Source organism: Hypanus sabinus, chromosome 14 (assembly GCF_030144855.1).
Source record: "Hypanus sabinus isolate sHypSab1 chromosome 14, sHypSab1.hap1, whole genome shotgun sequence".
Lineage (NCBI taxonomy): Eukaryota > Metazoa > Chordata > Chondrichthyes > Myliobatiformes > Dasyatidae > Hypanus > Hypanus sabinus.
In genome coordinates, this window is record NC_082719.1 from 34,136,112 (window position 1) to 34,160,910 (window position 24,799).

The window sequence follows — 24,799 nt, forward strand, 5'->3', positions numbered from 1 at the left end:
TAATTAATGTTGAGTATTTGACCCTGTACAGAATTGTTTCAGGTTTAAGCAAAGTAACTCTGTTGAAAAATATCAAAGGAATTACATCAAAGACTCTGCTTCTTACCAGTAAATGGAATGTAAATACCTCACTCAGCAAAATAGATACTTTAAATTGCAAGAAGATAGCTCTAACAAATCCTGTGCATATGAATACGTTGCTTTGTTCTTTTGTTTTCTTCTGAGCTAGTCTTTTTTTGTTATAAAGGAGAAATAGACTAATTTAAAATAAGTGGCTCTACCATTAGATTTTGACTAGACAGTTTTCATCATATTGTTTTCACCTGGTAGCGCTCGGCATAAAGGCTATTGAATTTATGTTACTGGTTGAAATTAGCTGGGCTCCATTGCAAGTACCTCTGGATAAAGGTGGACTTCAGATATTCATGGAGTGAAGTTTAAGAAGAGGAAAGAGTTCTTCCAGTATTCTATGTAAGATTCACTTCAGATAAAGATCATAGAGATGTGTCATTTGTGATGTTCTGAGATTCAATCGAGAATATACTACATTCCATATATAAATGCAAACTTTTGTGTTGTCATATTTGGGAAATGTGATTCACTTTACAGATAGTGAAGTACTTTTAATTGTAGTGATCGTTATATTGGAAAATGTGGGAACAAAGTAAGTTTATAATATTCAGGAATGGGGTTTGAAACTATTGCAACATCAGAAAATTATTGAAGAAGTAAGATTACTAATATTTGGTACAATCTTCACCTTCTTGCAGCTTGATTACTTTCCACATTATCACTACACCATCCTTCATCCCAGCTGAGTTTAATGGATTGGAATCCTGTTTAATTTGGACCAAATAAAAAATTCCCAAACCAATACTAAACATAATCAGAATTATCTTTGGTATGTATCTTAAGGATGCGACCGATATTATCAAAGCCCAGGTTTAGAAGAGCATTTTAGGCAATTCAAATGCCAATGTGCGAAAAACTAAATCTGCAGATGTTGGAAATGTGAAATTTAAAAAGTGCTGGAAATTCTAAACAGCTCAGGCAGCATCAGTGCAGGAAGAAATGGTAAAAGCTCATGACCTAAAACTATAACACTGTTTATCCCTCACCATAGGTGTTAAGTAGTTACAATTTTTTTATTTCTGTGTCAACTGTGGTGGGAAAGCTGTTGGAAAAGATTCTTAGAGATAGGATCTATGGGCATTTAGAGAATCATGGTCTGATCAGGGACAGTCAGCATGACTGTGAAGGGCAGATCATGTCTAACAAGCCTGATAGAGTTCTTTGAGGAGGTGACCCGGCATATAGATGAGGGTAGTGCAGTGGATGTGAGCTATATGGATTTTAGTAAGGCATTTGCCAAGGTTCCACATGGTAGGCTTATTCAGAAAGTCAGAAGGCATGGAATCCAGGGAAGTTTGGCCAAATGGATTCAGAATTGGCTTGCCTGCAGAAGGCAGAGGGTCGTGCTGGAGGGAGTACATTTAGATTGGAGGGTTGTGACTAGTGGTGTCCCACAAGGATCTGTTCTGAGACCTCTACTTTTTGTGATTTTTATTAACGACCTGGATGTGGGGATAGAAGGGTGGGTTGGCAAGTTTGCAGATGACACAAAGGGTGGTGTTGTAGATGTGTAGAGGATTGTCAAAGATTGCAGAGAGACATTGATAGGATGCAGAAGTGGGCTGAGAAGTGGCAGATGGAGTTCAACCCGGAGAAGTGTGAGACAGTACACTTTGAAAGGACAAACTCCAAGGCAGAGTACAAAGTAAATGGCAGGATACTTGGTAGTGTGGAGGAGCAGAGGGATCTGGAGGTACATGGCCACAGATCCCTGAAAGTTGCCTCACAGGTAGATAGGGTAGTTAAGAAAGCTTATGGGGTGTTAGCTTTCAGAAGTCAAGGGATAGAGTTTAAGAGATGCAATGTAATGATGCAGCTCTATAAAACTCTGGTTAGGCCACACTTGGAGTACTGCGTCCAGTTCTGGTCGCCTCACTATAGGAAGGATGTGGAAGCATTGGAAAGGGTACAGAGGAGATTTACCAGAATGCTGCCTGGTTTAGAGAGTATGGATTATGATCAGAGATTAAGGGAGCTAGGGCTTTACTCTTTGGAGAGGAGGAGGATGAGAGGAGACATGATAGAGGTGTACAAGATATTAAGAGGAATAGATGGAGTGGATAGCCAGCACCTCTTCCCCAAGGCATCACTACTCAGTACAAGAGGACATGGCTTTAAGGTAAGGGGAGGGAAGTTCAAGGAGGATATTAGAGGAACGTTTTTCCACTTAGAGAGTGGTTGGTGTGTTGAATGGACTGCCTGAGTCAGTGGTGGAGGCAGATACACTAGTGAAGTTTAAGAGACTACTAGACAGGAATTTAAGGTGGGGGGGGGGGGAATATGGGAGGCAGGGTTTGAGGGTCGGCACAACATTGTGGGCCAAAGGGCCTGTAGTGTGCTGTACTATTCTATGTTTTATGTTCTATTAACTGTCATAACCCAGATTGCTGAAGGCATTTTAGAAGTAAAAATATTTCTGAAAATGGATCTAAAATCTGTGTACCAAGTTTGAAAGTTCTTCAATTTGAATAGTTTCCTTATGTTTTGAAGCAATGGAAATCAATGGGAAGAATTTTTCAGGTAATCAGTCGATCCGCTGGGTGACGAAAGGGGTAAAAATTTCTTACTGGAGAAAAGCAATTGGATGTTTTTGCCAATGGGCATATATGATGTAAGTTTTTCCACTTCCAAATCTTTATTCACTGTTGGATGCAGTTGTGTGAACAAGAGTCAAAAATCACTAAGCATTGCGATCATTTGCCTTTTTTTTTGTAATGGTAGATTGGACTTGCATCAGTAGGTGTTCAATTAATTGCATCAGGCTTATGAACGAATGCTGTTTGTGGCAGTCTCTTCTTTACCTTGCGGAGTGGATTCTGCACTGCGACAAGCACAGTGCTTCATGAGAAATGACCATTGAATTAATTTTGCTGAAGCTATGTATATTATGGAGATGAGGAGTAGGGAAGTTACAGCTGCAGAAACTATTACGATGCCAGTGGTTCCTGGTAAAATGCAAAAAGAAAATCAATTGAAATAAAAACTGATATGATAGAATAAAATTCCATACCTTAATAATTAGAATACTGAATAACTTCTGAATGTTACCTTTCCCGAGAAATGATTGTGCTATAGCAGTTTTGTTTACGTGTGAAGCTTTGGGTAGAAGTGCAAAATTAGGCTCTTTTACACAATTAAATTTTGTAAGTGGTAGTTGGGTCATCCAGTGTCCTCTGAGAGACTCAGGGCTACTACACATCATGTCCAGCTGTATGTGCAACTATGAAGAACGAGAATCAAAGATTACACCCTGTGTTAAATCTGAAAAATACACAAGTTTACAGTAAACTGGTTATATGATCCTCATCAGAGAATAACTTTGTTATCCAATTAAAATGATTAAAGTTCTTTGTCTCCAGCATACTTTCTTTGTTATTCCTCTTTGTTCATTCTCTCACAGCACTAATCTCTCCTCTGTGTCTCCTCAATCAAGCTTGAAAGTTAAGTCATTGAGCTGAACAAATTGCTACAGTGGGATGCTGAGCAGGAGAAAATAGAATCAACCATGCCTAACCTCTCCAATGGAGTTGACTGCCTGTCTCAGGGAGGTCAGCACTAGTTCCTGTAAGATATGAAATATACTAACTTCACTATTGCACATCAAGTAATATTGAAAGTTTGCTTTAAAATTCTATGTACGAATGGTCATTTAGCAAATGATCATTTCCCCACATCTTTGCATTCAGTGAAATGTTCTGATTCTGTATTATGCTCACAATTCAGAGATACTCATAAATCTTTTTTCAGCAACTTGGCTGGTTTTTGGTGCTGAATGAGATGCTTGGGCTTGAGGTGGGGGAGGGGAGCTGATGGGAAATAATGCTGGGTTGGTGAGAGTGAAAGTAAGTTCTCATGGAGGTTAAAGGGAAGGATTCTGGGGCCCGTGCTTACTTCATTTTATCTATCTATTTATTTTCAGCACAGGAACGGGCCATTTGGCACACAGTGTTGTGGCCGAACCAGCTAAAAAGCAGATTAAGAACACCCAAACATGAACCCCTCCTTCCTACTCAATGTACCTTCCTTACATCCATGTGCCTATTCAAACATCTCTTTAAATTCTCTGTTGTATTTGCCTCTACCACCGTACCAGGCAGCGCATTCCAGGCATCCACCACTTGCTAGGTAAAAAATTTACCCCTCACATCCCCCGTGAACCTATTTCCCCCTCACATTCAACGTATGCCCTCCGGTATCAGACATTTCAATCCTGGGACATAGAACTTTCCTGTCTGCTATTAATTATGCCGCTCATAATCTTATAAACTTCTGCCAGAGCTCTCCTCAGCCCCCTCTGCTCCAGAGAAAACAACCCGAGTTTATCCAGTCTCTTGTGATAGCACATGCCTTCTAAATCAGGCAGCATCCTGGTTAAGCTCTTCTGCATTCTCTTCAAAGCCTCAATATCCTCCCACTAGAACTGTATGCAATACTCCAGACGTAGCCTAACTAGAGTCAGGCCATAACATGTAGGGCAGAATTAGGCCATTTGGCCCATCAAGTGTGCCTCACCATTTCATCATGGCTGATCCAACTTTCCTCTCAGCCCCAGTCATCTGCCTTCTTCCAATATCCCTTCATGCCCTGACAAATCAAGAACCTATCAACCTCTGCCTTAAATATATATAAAGACTTGACCTCCACAGCTGCCTGTGGCAAATAATTCCATAGATTCACCACCCTCTGGCTAAAAGAATTCCTCATCTCCATTCTAAAAGGACACCCTCTATTCTGAGGCTGTATCCTCTGGTCTTAGACTCTACCACCTTAGGAAACATCCTCTCCACATCCACTCTATCAGGGCCTTTCACCATTCAATAGGTTTCAATGGGGTCATCCCTCATTCTTCTAAATTCTAGTGAGTACAGGACCAAAGCCACTTAACACTCTTCAGCATGAAGACCAGGATCAACAATCTCCCGGACAGCTTCTTTCACCAGGTCATCACATTGATCAATACACATTGATCTGGTTGCATATCTGACTTTTTACACACATATAGACAAAACAATTATGTATACAGTCTTGGTGTTCGGGCAATATTCTCCCACATTTCCCTTTTTTATTGCTTGTACATTGTAATGGAGACATTTTTATTCCCTTATGTTGTGAAATGGATTTTATAAAGTTGCTACATAACCTGACTTTTGAACTCATTGCCTTGACTAATAAGAGCAAGAATTCCATAAGCCTTCTTAACCACCTTATCGACCTGTGTAGTCATTTTCAAGGAGGTATGAACTTAGATTCCAAGATCTCTTTTCTCAGCAAAACTGTTAAGAATCTTGCCCATAACAGTGTATTGTCTCCTTGCATTTGCCCTACCAAGGTGCAACACCTCACATTTATCTTGGTTAAATACCATCTGCCATTTCTCTGCCCTTATCAACAAATGATCAATATCACACTATTTTTTGTCAGTCTTCAACTCCAATCTTGGTATCATCCTGAAACTGCCTAACCCACCCATTCTGGTCATTTATGTACATCTCAGCTAGCACAAATCCCAACGGAACACCGCTAATTACAGATGTCCAGCTTAAATAGGACCCTTCAAACACTAACCTCTGTCTGCTATGTGCAAGCCAGTTCAGAATCCGGACAGCCATTTTGCTGTGGACCCCATGCGGACCCCAGTCTTTTGGATTAGCCTCCCATGAGGGACTTTGTCAAACACCTTACTAAAATCCACGTAGACAACATCCACTGCCCTACCTTCATCAATCTGTATTTTCATCTTGTCAAAAAAACTCAGTCAAGTTGGTAAGACATGACCTGCCCTCACAAGCCACATTGGTTCTCCCTAATTAGACCAACGTTTTCCAAATGCTCATACATCCTGTCCCTAAGAATCTTCTCCAGCTTTTTCCCTACAACTGAATGGAAGACTCACCAGTCTATAGTTCCCAGGATTTTCCCTTGTTCCCTTCTTAAATAAAAGTACAACATTATCCATTCACCAGTCCTCTGGAACCTTGCCTGTGGCTAGAGAGGACATGAAGATACTGGTCAAGGCCCTAGCAATCTTGTCTCCTGCCTCCAAAAATAAGCTGGGGCAAATCCCGTCAGGCTCTGGGGACTTAACCACCTTAATACTCATTAGGAGACTCAACACTTCCTACTCTTTGACCTCTAAATGCCCTAACGTATTTATACACTGAGCACTAATCTTGTGGTCCTCCATATACTGTTCCTTGGTAAATATTGAAGCAAAGTACTCATTAAATATCTCATTACCTGCCTCATCTCTCCCTTTCACCTCTTTAATGTGTGCAGCTTATACTTGAACAAGGGGAAGGAGTGCAGTTTTTAACATGCATACTTGCTTGAAAATTTTAAGTGCCTTATTATTTTGAAAGAAAAAAAGTGGCTTCAAATGGAAATTTTCTTCAGAATAACTGGAACCAAGCTTGTACCTTTACAGTATCCAACCACTTCTTCATCGGGCACATGCTGGCGTCACAGTGAAATGGGTTCTGGGCCAATAGTATGACCACAGCACCACCTGCTGACTGAATAACAGGACTGAGTGTTTCTTTGGATAGGGTTATGAGGCCATTCCTGGATAGGTCCAACAGCCTTAGGTTCTTCTGAGAACTGAAAGCTGATTTACTTATAAATGTGATCCTACAGCCTGCAAAAACAATTCAAAGTATTGAAGTGAGTAAACTCAATATTATACATGGAAGGAAAGGAAGGGTTTCATGTCTTAACTTGAGGCAAACAGTAATGTAGAATCTTAAGTATGTTTGGTTAACTACAAATATTAGTGTGTACAAATATAAAAGTTTAAACATGAGATTCTGCAGATGCTGGATATCCAGAGCAACACACACAAAATGCTGGAGGATCTTAGTAGGGCAGATAATATCTATGGAAAGGAATAAAGAGTTAATCTTTCTGACGACGGGTTTCAGCCTGAAAAGTTGACTCTATTTCTTTCCATAGATGCTGCCTGACATACAAAGTTCCTCCAGCATTTTGTGTGTGTAAATGTAACTCTTACTTGCTAGGAGATAATCAAAGGTTGAATGGTGTCATGTTACTAAGCAAACAGCTTGCATGATTTTATTTCTACATTAACAAACATAGGATTGGTTTCAAAACTCCACTATCAGTTAAAACGTGCAAATACACAACAGACAAGTTATATTTTCTCTGTATTTCTACATGTTAAGATTATATAATGAACCCTGCATTTTGTGGGTAACAAAATATTCGTACACCCATAGCTGATCCTCTGTCCCGATGTCATAGTTCTGCTCTCCTTCCTGGTACCTTGGTGCCACTTGTGTCTGCAAATTTATGTATCTCCTTAATATATTCAGCAATTTGACCTGCATTGGCCTACTGTAAGTGGAAGAGAATTCAACAGCATCATCTCTTGAGTGAAAAACTTATACTTCGCTACTATCCTAAATGTTTCATCCCATAACTTGAGACCGGACCTCTGGTTTTACACCTTCCCACTTGCAGCCAGTGGCCAAATCCTCCCAGTATCCAGCTGGACAAAACCTGCCAGAACTTTGTGGATTTCGTTAAGATCTCCTCTCAAGGTGGATCTTTCACTCTACCTTGCCATGGCCTCTGCACTTCATCTGTCTACCCGCACTCCACTTTCTCTGTAACTGACATTGAATCCTACAAAAAGTAGTGGATATGGCCCAGCCACTCATGAGTAGAGTCTTTCCCACCATTGAGCACATCTATGCTGAGCGTTGTCGCAGGCAAGCAGTATCTATCATCAGGGACCCTCACCACTCAGGTCATGCTGTCTTATTTGCTGCCATCAAGAAGAAGGTGCAGGACCCTCAGGACTCACCACCACCAGGTTCAGGAACCGTTATTACCCCTCAACCATCAGGCTCTAGAACTTCACTCGCCCCATCACCAAACTGTTCCTACAACCAGTGGACTCACTTTCAAGGACCTTTAATCTCAGGTTCTCAATATTTATTGTTTATTTATTATTATTTATTTTTTCTTTTGCATTTGCACAGTCTGTTGTCTTTTGCACACTGGTTTTCTATTGATGGCTATTTGATTTACTGAGTATGGCCACAAGAAAGTGAGTCCCAGGGTTGTAAATGGTGACGTATACATACTTTGATAATAAATTTACTTTAAACTTTGTATTCTACATTGTCTTTTTTTCCCTTTTATACTACCGTGACTTACTTGTGTATGGAATGATCTGTCGAGATGGCATGCAACATAAAACTTTACTTCTTATCTCAGTACCTGTTACAATAATAAACTACCATTTCTTCAAAACAATGGTTCTACTTCACAAATCTCTCAACTTACAAATATAGAGAAAAAGAAACAAGAGAAAGAATGTAATTACCTACTGAAATGGAAAGTTAGTGGGTTAGACAGGAACCTTGGGAGAAATTTTTCTTAACCCTCCCATTAACCAGAGACACAGATTGGCAATTGTACACCTGGCCTATGGTTAAGTTATAATATAAATCTCTGGTGCTAAAGCAGAATATTTTGACAATCTCTGTTGATTGCTTCTGTCTGGAGGTCAATGAAAGAACAGAGTATGAATTAGTGAATGGAAAAGAGAATTTTGGTGATGTGAAATTGGTGGTTATCTAGCTGTGTCAGTTTCCTGCCCAATAATAATAAAGTTTGGCTCCTGTGAACAGGTGCTGAATAACTAGACAGTGTTGTAGCAAGGGGTGAATATGGTTCCAGTAGCAGCTACTGTTGGAAAATGGAAAGGCAAGTATAACTTGAAGTATGAAGTAGTCTAGAGGGAACAGCTTATTTCTGATATAAGGTGGCGAGGAGAGGAGAGACTGAGTTAGGTAGTGAAATATAATTACCTGGCTTTTTTACGGCAGAGAAGTCAAGTCAGTGGAGAAGGCCAGATACAAGTCTGGGAGCGAGAGATATGGTTTTTTCGGTGGCACAGTCACGATTCATTAGCAAGGGCAAATAAAAATAAGGCAGGGACACAGCCGTTGTGTGAGTGGACCAGTGTTAGAGTGGGGAGGCTTTGGTTCAACAGGCTTGAGTAAGGTAAGTATCTGAAGAGTTTCTTCTTCCTTCAGTCTTCATTCTTTGTCTGTTAGTGCATAGTTAGAGCAGTGAGAATGGCTCCAAGAGCTGTTTTATATTCGTTCTGTGAGATGTGGGAACTCTGGAAGACCTCCAGGCTCCCAGATACTACATCTGCACCAGGCTCACCGAGCTGCAGCTCCTCAGAGTATGCGTTAAGGAACTGAAGCTGCTGCTCCATGACCTTTAACCCAACAGAAGAAGTAATCAATAGGAGCACCAGGGAGGTAGTCACCTCTAAGTTGCAGGTGGCAGGTACCTGTGTGACTGTTAGGAGAGGAAATGGAAATGGACATCCAGTATAGAGTACCCCTGTGGCCATTCCCCTTAATAATAAGTATATCGCTATGGATACTGTTGAGGGCAACGACCTACCGGGAGGAAACTACTGGGTCTGGTGCTGTGGGTAAGAAGGGTTGGGGTTGGGGGAGGACTGCAGTAGTGCCAATAGGTGCAGAAGTAGACCATTCAGCCCTTTGAGCCTGCACTGCCATTTTGAGATCATGGCTGATCATCTACTATCAATACCCGGTTCCTGCCTTGTCCCCATTTCCTGTGATAGGAGATTCCATAGTTAGAGGAGTAGACACGAGATTCTGTGGACATGATATAGACACCCAGATGGTATGTTCTCTCCTAGGTGCCGGGGTCATGGGTGTTTTGGATTGGGCCACACTATTCTAAAGGGGAGGGCGAGCACCCAGAAGTCTGTGTACATATTGGTACCAATGACATAGATAGGAAAAACAAAGAGGTCCTGAATAGAGGATTTGTGGATCGAGGTAGAAAGCTAAAAAGCAGAACCTCCAGGATAGCAATTTGTTGCCTGTGCCATGTACCAGTGAGGGTAATGATAGGATGCTTTGGCAAATGAATGTGTGGCTGAGAAAGTGGTGCAGGGAGAAGCATTTCAAGTTTCTGGATCATTGGGATCTCTTCTGGGGAAGATAGGACCTGTACAAAAGGAACAGATTGTACCTGAACCTGACAGGGACCAGGCAGGTTTGCTAGAGCTGTTTGGGAGGGTTTAAATTAATTTGGCAGGGTATAGGAAAGTGATGGGGCTGAGGAAGGGGCGTTGGAATACAAGCGGAACCAGTTTGTAGTGAGACTCAGGAAAGAGTGGCAGATGATGGAGCAAAATTGAAGTGTAACGGGACAAAATCAAAAGGACTGAAGGTAGATGATCTTGTGCAGTTAGTAAGTGATAGTTATGACATTATGAGCATCACTGAGATGTGGGTGAAAGGAGATTATAGTTGGGAGCTTAATATCCAAGGATACACATTGTATCAAAAGGACAGGCAGGCAGAGAGGGTGGAATGGTTCTGTTGGTGAATGATGAAATCAGATCATTAGGAAGTGGTGACATAGGAACAGAAGATTTAGAACCTTGGTAGGTAGAATGAAAAAAACTGCAAGGGTGAAAATATCCTGATGGGAGTTATATGCAGGCATCCGAACAGCAGCCAGGATGTGAGATACAAAAGGCATGCCAAAAGGGCAATGTTACAATAATCATGAGGGACTTCAATATGCAAATAGATTAGGAAAATCAGGTTGGTGGTGGATACCAAGAGAAAGTGTTTGTTGAATGCATATGAGATGGCGTTTTAGAGCTGCTTGTGGTTGAGGCCACTAGGGGTTTCAATTATTCTGGGTTGGAGGTTGTGCAATGAACCAGATTTGATTAGGAATCTCAAGGTAAATGAACTCTTAGGAAGCAGCAATGATAATATAATAGAACTCACCCTACAATTTGAGAGGGAGAAGCTGAAGTTAAATGTATCAGTATTACAGTGGTGTAAAGGGAATTACAGAGACGTGTGAGGAGCTGACCAAAGTTGGTTGGAAGGGGACAGCAAGAGGGATGATGTCAGAGCAGCAGTAGCTGGAGTTCCTGGTAGCAATTCGGAAGGCATTGGATAGATACATCCCAAAGAAGAAGTATAGTAAAGGCAGGATGATAGGACTGTAGCTCAGAAGGGAAGTCAAAGCCAACATAAAAGTAAGAAAGGGCATATAATATAGTAAAAATCAGTGCGAAGTTTGAGGACTTGGAAGTTTTCAGAAACCAACAAAAGGCAACTGCAAAAGCCATAAGGAGGAAAAAAAATGAAATATGAAGGTAAAAACACAAAATGCTGGCAGAACTCAGCAGGCCAGACAGCATCTATGGGAGGAGGTAGTGACAACGTTTCAGGCTGAAACCCTTCATAAGGAGTGAAGTAACATGGGTTGGTCGAGGGGGGATAAGAAGTGGGGTGAGGGATGAAGTTGAGAGCTGGGAAGTGATAGGCTGGAGGGAAATGGGCTTGGGGAAGGTGGAGAATTATGGGAAATAAAAGAGAAAGAAAGGTAGGGCTGGGGGAAGATTATAGTGAGGGGGAAAAAGAGAAAGAAAGAGAACCAGACTAAAATTATAGATAGGGATGGGGTAAGGGGGGGGGGGGCAGGGGTATCAACGGAGGTCTGTGAGTTGAATGTTCATGCCGGCAGGTAGAAGGCTACCTAGGCGGGAGATAAGGTATTGCTCCATCGACCTGTGTGTGGCTTCATCTTGATGGTAGAGGAGATCCATGGACAGACATATCGGAGTGGGAGTGGTCTGTGGAATTGATGTGTGTGGCCACAGGGAGATCTCGCCACTGCTGGAGGATCAAGCGCCGGTGTTTGGCGAAACGGTTTCCCAGTCTGCGGCGGGTCTCCCCAATGTATAAATGGCCACATCAGGAGCACCGGATACAGTATATCACCCCTGTTGACTCGCAGGTGAAGTGGTGCCTCACCTGAAAGGACTGTCTGGGGCCTGGGATGGTGGTGAGGGAAGAAGTGTGGGGGCAGGTGTAGCACTTCTTCCGTTTGCAGGGATAAGTTTCTGGAGGAATGTCAGTGGGGAGGGATGGGGGGGATGAGTGGACAAGGGAGTCACATAGGGAGCGATCCCTGCGGAAAGCTGAAAGTGGGGGGAGGGGAAGATGTGGCTGGTGGTGGGATCCCGTAGGAGGTGGCGGAAGTTACGGAGGATTATACGTCCCTACGCGACTCCCTTGTCCATTCATCCCAGAGATGGAAAGAGTCGTGTGTCACACTGACAGGAACCTTCAGCAGTGGCAAAAGAGCATCAAAATTTTGTTTTGCTTTCAGATATGAGCCCTTAATTTGAAAGAAAACTAGGGTCTTTAAGTACCTGCAATGTGTTCCATATTTCTTTTGTATTGTTTTTTTTACATGTCATGCTAATGACTATATGCCCAAATAATAGGAATCCATGGTATCAATCAATTGGTATGTTAAAAGCACCAAAATACTTAAGCAAGAAGCAAATGTAAGACACAGCTTTTGTCTGCATTACCTGCCAATTGCAGCATCTGGAGTTTGGTGAGATTATAAAAGTACTGTGATAATACTCTATCGATCTTATTATCAGATAAGTCCAGATCCTGAAGCAGCTGCATTTGATTAATGACAGGTACAAAGGTGAGGTTGAGGCCCTTGAGAACCAGCACCTGAAGGAAAGAGTTTAACATCCGTTGATGTCTTTTAGAATATTGTGTTAATGGAGATATGCACTTTCAGGCTTCTCAGCTCAAACTAGAATATTTCTGGTGTCCTCACCTCCCTTTGTTTTCATGTGTATGTTTGCTTGACAACAACTGTGTGTGGCTTGTGGTAGCTGATGAACAGAACTGAGTGATGTCAGCATGTGAGATTTATGAGATATTTACAATACTCCATAAATGTAAAGTTCCAGAGACCTTGACTGGTGGAACTGGTTAAAACTGGACTTTTATCAGAATCTGAGTGGGAAGTTTGTGGTCAATTTGACCTGAGTAAAAAATAAGTGCTGTATTTATAATGGCATTTCAAGTTCGCTGGATTATTAGTTACTCTAGTGGCAGTTTGCCAGCATTTAGTTGGAATGTGCATGTTAGAACATCTGAGAGTTCATCCATACTAGTAAGGTAGACCAATGTCTCCACTAAAAAGAATAGCAAAATCATGAGTGATTCCTTCCCTTCTGTCACACATTAAAATTACAGTTAAATAATATATGATTATTGCATTATCAGCCACTTTTTATTGTGTTGTGGAGCTATTATTGCCTTTGTGCCTGAGTCTCATTCATGGCTGAAGAACTACTACTTATAATTACATGTTGACAACCTGCACCCAATTCCTTGGAGGCTGAGGGGTAACAGAACAAATGTTTATAAAATTATGAGAGACATAGATTGACACCGTCTATTTTCCATGTCTAAAACTAGATGACACGGGCTTAAGGAGAGAGGGAGGAGGTTTGAAGGGAATCCCCCCCCCACTACTTTCAAATCTCTTACTATCTTTCCTTTCAGTTAGTCCTGACGAAGGGTCTCAGCCCGAAACGTCGACAATGCTTCTCCCTATAGATGCTGCCTGGCCTGCAGTGTTGTTGTTTTTTGTGTTGTTTGGATATAAAAATGTCCATCTTTCTTTTACAAAACTAAAAGAGTTTATTTTCACAACAAATACACAAACATTAAGTATTCCTGTTCCACTGTGCCTAGTCTATGGCAAACAACTTACACATGTAGCAATGGCTCCCGCAAAATTGAAAAGACACTTGACTACAAATCACAGCTATATGATACGTAAAAATGTTGACGGTTTTAAATGACTTAGAACCTCAATACAAACAGATTAAAGCTTTTGAAAATAAAGTCACAATCAGCAAAAGGACTCAGGAAATAAGTTATTTATAACCATATAACAATTACAGCATGGAAACAGGCCATCTTGGCCCTTCTAGTCCTTGCCGAACGCTTACTCTCACCTAGTCCCACCGACCTGCATTCAGCCCATAACCCTCCATTCCTTTCCTGTCCATATACCTATCCAAATTTACTTTAAAAGACAATATTGAACCTGCCTCTACCACTTCTACAGGAAGCTCGTTCCACAAGCTACCAGAAATTGTGTTAGCCCTAAACTTTTGCCCCCTCTCAACTCATGTCCTTTTGTTTGAATCTCCCCTACTCTCAAAGGAAAAAGCCTATCCACATCAACTCTATCTGTCCCACTCATAATTTTAATTACCTCTATCAAGTCCCCGCTCAACCTTCTATGCTCCAAAGAATAAAGACCTAACTTGTTCAACCTTTCTCTGTAACTTAAGTGCTGAAACCCAGGTAACTTTCTAGTAAATCCTCTCTGTAATCTCTTTATTTTGTTGACATCTTTCCTATAATTCGGTGACCAGAACTGTACACAATACTCCAAATTTGGCCTTACCATTCAGCTTTACAATTTTAACATTACATCCCAACTCCTATACTCAATGCTCTGATTTATAAAGGCCAGCATACCAAAAGCTTTCTTCACCACCCTATCCACATGAGATTCTACCTTCAGGGAACTATGCACCATTATTCCTAGATCACTCTGTTCTACTGCATTCTACCATTTACCATGTATGTCCTATTTTGATTATTCCTACCAAAATGTAGCACCTCACAGTTATCAGCATTAAACTCCATCTGCCATCTTTCAGCCCACTCTTTTAACTGGCCTAAATCTCTATGTAAGCTTTGAAAACCTACTTCATTATCCACAACGCCACCTATCTTAGTATCATCTGCATACTTACTAATCCAATTTAGCACCCCATTATCCAGATCATTAATGCATATGACAAACAACATGGGACCCAGTACAGATCCCTGAGGTACACCACTAGTCACCGGCCTCCAACCTGACGAGCAGTTATCCACCACTACTCTCTAGCATCTCCTATCCAGCCACTGTTGAATCCATTTTACTACTTCAATATCAATACCTAACAATTGAACCTTCCTAACTCACCTTCTGTGCAGAACCTTGTCAAAGGCCTTACTGAAGTCCATATAGACAACATCCACTGCTTTACCCTCATTAACTTTCCTGGTAACCTCTTCAAACAATTCGGTAAGATTTGTCAAACATGACTTTCCACGCACAAATCCATGTTGACTGTTCCTAATCAGACCCTGTCTATCCAGATAAATATATATACCATCTCAAAGAATATTTTCCATTAACTTACCCACCACTGATGTCAAACTTACAGGCCTCTAATTGCTAGGTTTACTGTTGGAACCCTTTTTAAACAATGGAACAACGTGCAATACGCCAATCCTCTGGCACCATCCCCGTTTCTAATGTCATTTGAAATATTTCTGTCAGAGCCCCTGCTATTTCTACACTAACTTCCCTCAAGGTCCTAGAGAAGATCCTGTCAGGACCTGGAGATTTATCCACTTTTATATTCCTTAAAAGCGCCAGTACCTCTTCCTCTTTAATCATCATGGTTTCCATAACTTCCCTACTTGTTTCCCTTACCATACACAATTCAATATCCTTCTCCTTCGTGAATACCGAAGAAAAGAAATTGTCCAAAATCTCCCCCATCTCTTTTGGCTCCACACATAGCTGTCCACTCTGATTCTCTAAGGGACCAATTTTATCCCTCACTATCCTTTTGCTATTAATATTTATTTTCACCTTACTTGCCAAAGGAAACTCGTATCTTCTTTTAGCTTTTCTAATTTCCTTCTTAAGATTCTTTTTACATTCTTTATATTCCTTGAGCGCCTCATTTACTCCATGCTGCCTATATTTATTGTAGATATCTCTCTTTTTCCAAACCAAGTTTCCAATATCCCTTGAAAACCATGGCTCTCTCAAACTTTTAACCTTTCCTTTCACCTAAAAGGAACATAAAGATTCTGTACCCTCAAAATTACACCTTTAAATGACCGCCATTTCTCTATTACATCCTTCTCATAAAACAAATTGTCCCAGTCCACTCCTTCTAAATCCTTTCGCATCTCCTCAAAGTTAGTCTTTCTCCAATCAAAAATCTCAACCATGGGTCCAGTCCTATCCTTCTCCATAATTATATTGAAACTAAGGATTTAGTAGGTTTAAGACCAGCTCACTCAAGAATGTTTAAAAACCGTTGAAAACCAGGACAAAGAGCACACCAATCTCTGCTACATACAGAAATCCAGTGTTTTAGCAGAGGAAGAGTTCTCAACAGGGTGTTCGAGCTGAAAGTTGAATTACAGGAGTACTTTCAAGAAAATACTAGGCCAGATTTTGCTAAGTGCTTTGAAGATGAAGAACGTCTGCAGAAACTAGCCTACTTAACAGGCATTTTTCATTATATGAACCAGTTGAATACATCTCTGCAAGGCTCTAGAGAAAATGTTTTGACTTCAAGTGGCAAAATTCTTGGATTTAAAAGGAAACAAACATTGGAAAATCATGTTGCAAAAGAAAATCATGAGATGTTTCCACTGCTGATTGGGCTCGAGAGTGAGGAAGGATATCAGAAAGTCTCGGGCCTTATTGAAAACCACCTGGAAGAATTGCAGAACAAAACTGAACAACATTTTTTCTCCCTTTCAACACAAGTATATGACTGAGTGAGGGATCCTTTCTCTGAATTTTCTACTCGGCCTGAGAACTTGACTTTGAGAGAAGAGGAAGGACTTTGTGAGCTGCAATCTGATTGTGCACTCAAGATGAGATTTACTGACCTGCCCGTGGATAAATTCAGGATTTCTGTGAAAGAGAATATCCTGTCATTCATAGGAAAGCAATGAACATTTTGCTGTAGTTTTTAATTTCTTACATGTATGAGCAAGCTTTTTCTTCTTTGACAAGCATGAAGAGCAACGATAGAAGTCATCACATTTCAGTTGAAATCTGTGTGTGCTTATCTCGTTCAACCCAGAAATGAAAAATTTATTGTTTTCCTTATGAGTTTTTAAAATTTATGAAAGAGAATAATTTCAAGAAAAGTGAGCTAAGCTTGACTATCCATTTTTTTCAAGAAAAGTTGGCTAAAAGTTCATTCTCTACTTGAGAGCTTTGATGATTGTTTTTGGATTATTATATCTACAACTTACTGATCATGCTAACATAATGTGAGCTCTAGATAGAATAATTTTTATGCATGGGTTCCCTGAGACCTAAAAATTATTTGAAGTGTTCCTCCAGAGCAAAAAGGTTGAGAAAGATTGCTCTATATACACATGACTGAGTGGCTAACCACAGCTCCAACGCTACCTTCAAATTTGCCAATACATGATTGTTGCTAGATGAATCATAGTCAGTTGATCATAGTCATAGATGAGTCAGTTTACAAGAATGAGGTAGGTCTCCTGGTTGAGTGGTACTAAAACAATAACGTCTCACTCAGTGATTGTTGACTGTAAGTTTCTGAACTGGTCAAAGTGATGCATTTGATGCTCCAACTTCCTGTTCAAGAGAACACTGAGGTTTTTTTTGTCTAGTCTATGGTTAAATAGCTCCGGCAGAGTTGTGGTAGGAGAAGGCAAATTGAGTGGGTGATGGAAGTGGAGAATTGAATATCGCCCTTACATTATATAATTCAGTTTGATAATAAACTTAGGAAAGATTTAAGTATGTGCAGTGCAAATGTTCCCTTCCCACTCCTTGGTCATGGAGCTAATCCTTCGCTAATATTGAAGTCACTCCTGTTATTGATGGGACCATAGAAATAGCATGTTGGGCCCAGGACTGATTGATCCGCACACCAACGGCTATATTTTATCAGGAGTTTGAGGAGATTTGGTATGTCATGAAAGATTCCAGCTTTGTTCTGCAGATACATGGTGGAGTGTTATCACCATCTGGTATTGAGGGGCTTCTACACAAAATCAGAAAAAGCTGCAAAAGGTTGTAAACTCAGCCAACTCTATTATGGGCACCAGCTTCCCACCATTAAGGAGATCTTCAAAAGGCAATGCCCCAAAAAGACAACATCCATCATTAAGGACTCCCTCCACCTAGGACGTAAGATTATAAGATATAGGAACAGAATTAGACTATTTTGCCCATTGAGTCTGCTCTGCCACTTCATCACGGCTGGTCAAATTTTCCTCTCAATCCCAGTCTCCTGACTTCTCCCCGTATCCTTTTGTGCCCTGACCAATCAAGAATCTAACAACATCTGCCTTAAATATACATAAGGACTTGTCCTCCACAGCTGCCTGTGGCAACGAATTCCACAGATTCACCACTCTGACAAGAGAAATTCTTCCTCATCTCCATTCTAAAAGGACACTATTCTAAGGCTGTGTCCTCTGGTCTTAGACTCCTACTATAGGAAGCATCCTCTCCACGTCCACTCTATCAAGGCCTTTCGCCATTCGATAGGATTCAATGAGGTCACCCCTTTTCATTGCTATCATCAGAGAGGAGATACAGGAGCCTGAAGGTGCACACGCAATACTTTAGCAACAACTTCTCCCCCTCTGCCAACAGATTTCTAAATGGACAATCAACCCATGAGCACGATATATTTTTGCTGGGGGTTTTTTGCACTAATTTAATTTTTAAATACATACAGTACTGTGCAAAAATTTTATGTGTATATATATATAGAGCTAGGATGTCCTTGACTTCTGTACAGTACCATAGTAATTTTATGTATTGCATTGTACTGCTGCTGCTGCAAAAAAGCAAATGTCATGTGTGAGTAATAAACCTGATTCTGCTTTGACTCTCTGTTGTGGACTGAGAGTGGGAAGAGGGCAGAGAGTGGGGAATTGTGGTTCAGAAATGGGGAAGGAAGAGAGGAGGGAGCAGGAAGCACTAGAGAGACATTCTGTAATCAATAAACCAATTGTTTGGAATCAAATGACCATGCCTGGCATCACAGGGTTGAATGTGTCTGCACACAAGCTTCCCCCGGCAAGCTGGCTCTCCTTTGCCTCCTGTCCCACAGCTCTTCCATGCTGTTCCACCCTCACCATTCCCAACATTGTATGCTTCTGCCAGATTTACGAACTTGCTCTCCATTCCACAAATACAGTACTGTACTGTACAAAAATCTTAGGCACCCTAGCTATATACTTTTACACAGTACTTTATATTTCATATTTATTATAATTTATAGTATATTTTATGTATTGCATGGTACCACCCGCAAAACAAAAACATTCATAATGATAATAACCTTGATTCAGAGATTATTTGTTATAGATCAATGAGCAAGGAAAAGACATCTATTACCACCATTACTTTCTTCAACTCATTATTCCTCCACAAAGCTTTACTCTTACCTTAACTTTTTTCAGAGGGAGAAGGGCTTGATATTCAAAGCTTTGAAACTGCACCTGGGGACCCAAGTGAAGCTGTCTGAGCTCCTTCAAGTCCTGAAAGGCATCTACTCAGATGTAAAGGTTAATTGTGCATAACATTTCTAATTGCATTGGGCTGATTTTTCGTGTTTCCATCGATCTGACAAGGTTAATATATGAATTATCAAAACACATCCTTTTAAGTTTTATTGGCTACATAGTAGGGAATATTTTGCAATGGATTCTTTTAAAGAAAGAATTGATTAACAGCACCTCATCTAAGTCCAGCTAATTTAGTCACCTGGCCAACTGATTTCTCAAACCCATCAGATTTACAGTGCGTTGTTCATTTGTTGTTGTGAACTCCTCTTTGACAATTGTAGTATATTGAGGGATTACAGATTAATTCGTCTTTCCAGCACCAAATTTGTTGCAACATTGGCTATAAGTAAAGGTCAGCATGTGCTGGGATTTAACCTAAAGGAGGAATTTTGACAGGAAATGTTTTGATGCAAGTTGTACCTCTTCCAGAATCAGAAATTGGAGGCTGCTCCTGGTCTTTTAGCTTGACTGGGTAGTAATTGGAAATATACTAGACCCATAATCAAACCATAAGCTCTGGTTTTATATAATCTGTACCATAGCTCTTTTAAAATATTTCACAGTATATCAATGTCTACACTTGAAGTACTTAAGGATGTGTGGAAGCCAAGAAAACTGGTAATTATGTCTTCCCTCTTTTGAAGCAAATAATTTCACTTTTTACAAATATAGATAGTTATTGCTAAGTAATGCAGTAACTAAAGATTAATTTTTGAGATTAAAATGTGATACATTTTATTTCACCACCATGCAATATTCCATAGCAATCTCCAAGAGTTTTATTTTTAATCAGTTATAGAAGTAATGTTATTTGCCTTTATCACAATATTATTCTCTATTAGTAACCTCCCATAAACAGGGTATAAATCCTTTTCAATGCAGAAAGCAAAAGGGACATACCTGACTTAATTTCTTTGATGTAATTGTTATTGATATATAGGACTTGAAGCTGAGTGAGAGGAACCATTGGTTTGGATGGAAACTCTCTTAACCTGTTATCTTGTAGATAGAGCTGTTTAATACTAGGTATGTTCAAAAATGTTGTATCATCCAAAGTATCTAAGTTGGAAGTGTTAAGAAGTAAGACCTGAAATGAAACAGAACTGCTTACTTGATGTTAATTATAAATCTGAAGAATATTTCAAACTATACATTTGAACATCAGCGATCAATAACTAATTATAGTTGTGAACTTTTGACTACTTGTTGCAATTTTGAAAATATCATTGCTCTCTATAACAAACAGTAGTAACACAATATTGTATCTCATCATTACTAGGAGAAAATGAATACTCCAATAGATTATAGAGGCTGGAGTTTTACTCAATACTGCTGCATCTGTGCAAAACTTTTCTTCCTCTCTAAGGCAAATAGGTCTTACAAGCCTGAACGTCTAATCTGTTGTCCTGCTACTTAGACTATTATTACAGTGATTCCTAAATAAGTTTGAAATTTCATAAGTATTTATCTTCTGATTTGCTCTTTATAAACACATGCATCATAGGAATTATTCTGAAAGAAGGTGGATGAAATCATTTTTCTTTTGAAACCTTGAATTCATTCCTTTGAATGTTTGACTACAAAATAATTTATACAGCTCTTTTGGTTCTTATTTTTCCTGGGCTATTATTTGTTAACTATTTAATCCATCCATTAAAGCAACAGATAAAGTAATCCCATATGACCATGATTTTTGTTATAAAGCAATGCCACATTATTAAACTATAGTTTTCAGGACCTGCATTAAGGTTTTTACATACAGGATTTTATGTTGTTTTAGGTTACACTTTGTAATAGTCATAATCCACAATGAAGCAGAACTCTAACAAGCCTCACACTCCTGGAAGATGGAGCATTTTCCAAATACATTAATATCATTGGTGACATTTTATTGCTAAGCAATAATTCAACAACTGGTGAATATATTAATAGGAAAAAATTAATATTTATTTCACTTGTTTGTAATAAAAATCCCCCTGCTGTCTTAACTTTGGAGAATTAATTACAATGTCACTGTTTCTATAACTGTGAAGTTGCAGAATGAGTATATGTTAACCCAAAATGCTGAAGAATAACACAAAGAAAATTAGCCCGTTTTCAAGTTTAAGACCAAACTCTAGCTTTTTACCTGTAGCTGGCTGTAGTACCTCAGGCAGTCCGGGTAGCATCTTCTAAACCCGAGGCCACTGAGGTTCAGGATAGACACATCTTTTGTAACAGATTCATTCAACTCTTGTGGACATTGTGTTGAAGGTGTTACTAGGATATCCACTGATGCGACATTTGAAAAGCAGGCAACTGTATAGAAAACAAGAACTGAACCCATGTTCCTGTCACTTTGCCTTTTCAGATTACTGATTAGAACTGTAGATCAGCTTTGTAACAAGATTCACCCAATTCTTTCTTGAATTATAGCCATAGCTTTATCAGTTTTGACTCAATTTTAACCTTTTAGAAAACCAGGTATATTAATACTCTACCAGGAACACATTAAACTGGGTTTTCAGCAGCAGATGTGGCTGAGGCTGAGGCTGTGATGATAAGTGAATCTCTTTCACTACAATCTGCTCCTTAAGAACAAAGCTACACTGTTTGAAGCTCAGCTGTTGACCTTCTAGAAGTCCAAAAATGTGGGATGTGTCCAGGCAGTAATACCAACAATACTCATTTTCTTTAATATCAAAAGTTTTTGATAACAGCTGTGCAAGTTGGCTGCCATGTGTTTTATAATTGAGTGGCTCAAAATCACTGATTTGTGATGTTTGTTATGCTTTTCAGTAGTGGCCAGTCTTCGCTTTTATGTTTTGTTTCGCCTTTATTCCAGCAACTGCTTGCTGTCATGCACGCAGACAGAACCATGGCACGGCAACTGGCTCCAATCAATACATTAATCAATTTAAGGACACACAACTCTTTCAAAGATAATTTCATAAAGTATAAACTTGCAACATATCTAGTATCTAATAAATGTTGGTGAGCTACAGCAACCTTAGAATTTGAATGATGTGCCAAGAATATAATTTGCATTTAATTTGTTGCAGTGTAAAACCCTAGCCTTCGGATCACAGTGCACTTTGATGTTGCACATTGAAAAAAAGGTAATGACATCAGCAGTGGGTAATATGTATCCTTGGAACAAATGGTGGCTGATGCTGACACTCTAAACTCCTTTAAAGCACAAGTTGGGCCAGTTTTGGCTTAGGCAAACACTACTTGCCAACACCAATTTCCTTAATTAATTTCAATTGTCTAGGTAAGTTGGAAGTGTGTAGATTGTTGTCAAAATTAGCCTGGATGTTTATGTTTTCAGTTTTCTCAGGAGTTTTGGTTGGGGGAGAGAAGACTAATAAATATTATGATATCCAAGCAGGTACAGGTCAAATACTGCTATTGTGTTGTGCTGTAATTAGTGCTTATTATGTTACTTTGGCCAGTTCATTGAACACATTTAATGTCTATGTACTCCTCACACACACACACCTGTTTTTGTTAGTAACCATATCTTCAGTGTCTTCACTTGGTGTATTAGTTGCTAAATATTGAAGCACAATCCTGGGGCAAGGCACTTGATATATCTTGCCAATCAGAAAAAAAGTTATACACAAACAAGAGAATATCTGCAGATGCTGGAAATCCAACCACAAAATGCTGGAGGAACTCAGCAGGTCAGGCAGCATCTATGAAAAAAGATTAGTTGCATTTTGGGCTGAGACCCTTCAATAAGACTGGAGGAAAAAGGTGAGAAGTGACTTCTAAGTAGATATTAATTACAGTGCCTATAAAGGATATCCATCCTCTATGGAAGTTCTTTTGTTTTATTGTTGCACAACATTGAATCAGAGTGGATTTAATTTGGCTTTTTTGACACTGATCAACCGGGGAAAACAACGTTCCTGTCAAAGTGAAAACAGATCTCTACAAAGTGATCTAAATTATTCACAAATAAAAAAACAATTACTGTAATTGCATAAGCATTCACCCCCTCCAAGTCTCTATTTAATTAATGCACCTTTGGCAACAAGTACAGCCTTGAGTCTGTGTGGATAAGTCTCTATCTGGACACTATTTGCACATCTGGACACTGTAAAATTTCCCCCATTCTTCTTTACAAAACTGCTCAAGCTCTGTCAGATAGCATGGGGATTATGACTGAACAGCCCTGTTTCAAGTCTAGCCACAAATTTTCAAAACTGGATGGAAGTCCGGACTTGGCCATTCTAAGACATTAACTTTGTTGTTTTTAAGCCATTCCTGTGTAGCTTTGGCTTTGTCCTTGGGGCCATTGTCTTCCTGGAAACAAACCTCCCAAGTTGCAATTCTCTTGCAGACTGCATCAGGTTTTCCTCCAGGATTTCTCTCAATTTTGCTACATTCATTTTACCCTCTACCTTCACAAGCCTTCCAGAGCCTGCTACAGTGAAGCATCCCCACAGCATGATGCAGCCACTACCACGCTTCACGGTAGATGTGCGGTGTTTGCCTTATGCCAAACATAGCATTTAGTCTGATGGGCAAAAAGCTCAGTTTTGGTTTCATCAGACTGTAGAATCTTCTTCCAGTTGGTTTCAGAGTCTCCTACATGACTTCTGGCAAACTCTAGCTGAAATTTCATACAAGTTTCTTTTTTTTTGAAGTGACTTTCTCTTTGCTTCTCTCCTATAAAGCTGCAACTGGTGAAGCAGCCAGGCAACGCTTGTATACGCAGTCTCTCCTATCTCAACCACTGAAGCTTGTAACTCCTCCAAGGTTGTCATAGATCTCCTGGTGGCCTCCCTCACTAGTCCCCTTCTTGCATGGCCACTCAGTTTTTGAGGTCAGCCTGCTCTAGGCAGATTTACAGTTGCGCCATATTCTTGATGATTGACTTAACTGTATTCCAAAGGATATTCAGAGACCTGGAAATTTTCTTGTATCCATCTTCTGACTTGTGCTTTTCAATAATCTTTTTGGAGTTGCTTGGAGTGTTCTTTTGTCCTCATGGTGTTTTTGCCAGAATACTGACTCACCAGCAGTTGGGATTTTTGTACTAAAATCAATTGAAACACCCTGACTGCACACAGATCTCCAAAAATGGATCTTCAGTTGACTTCTAAAACCAGTTGGTTGCACCAGTGATGACTTGATGTGGCATATTAAAGGGGGGGGGGGGGAAATAAGAATACTTATTAAATCAATCATTTTGTGTTTTATATTTGTAATTAATTTAGATCACTTTATCGAGATCTGTTTTCACTTTGACACACGTCTTTTTCTGTTGAGTGTCAAATAAGTCAAATCCACTGTGATTCAATGTTGTAAAACAAGAAAACTTGGAAGGGGTGAACACTTTTTATAGACACTGTAGTTATTTCCTGTTGATCATTTAA

General features: G+C 39.9%; 1 protein-coding gene across 1 annotated transcript; it reads right to left on the bottom strand.

Moving 5' to 3' along the window:
- Positions 1–93: 93 nt before the first annotated feature.
- On the bottom strand, positions 94–24,776 carry LOC132404666 (leucine-rich repeat transmembrane neuronal protein 4-like). The gene is made up of 7 exons (XM_059988988.1): positions 21,562–24,776; positions 20,334–20,520; positions 19,314–19,417; positions 12,557–12,710; positions 6,549–6,766; positions 3,181–3,352; positions 94–3,077 (listed from the first exon to the last, which is right to left on the bottom strand). The coding sequence occupies exons 1-7, from the start codon at positions 21,757–21,759 to the stop codon at positions 2,896–2,898; spliced, it is 1,215 nt and encodes a 404-aa protein (XP_059844971.1). The 5' UTR covers positions 21,760–24,776; the 3' UTR covers positions 94–2,895.
- Positions 24,777–24,799: the final 23 nt, after the last annotated feature.

Bases quoted from the DNA above. Each gene is read 5' to 3' on its own strand.
- LOC132404666 (XM_059988988.1), bottom strand. From the start codon at position 21,759: ATGGGTTCAGTTCTTGTTTTCTATACAGTTGCCTGCTTTTCAAATGTC. The intron at 20,521-21,561 runs GTAAAAAGCTAG...GTTTCATTTCAG, and splicing joins GGTACTACAGCCAGCTACAG to GTCTTACTTCTTAACACTTC. The intron at 3,078-3,180 runs GTAACATTCAGA...GCATTTTACCAG, and splicing joins ACAATCATTTCTCGGGAAAG to GAACCACTGGCATCGTAATA.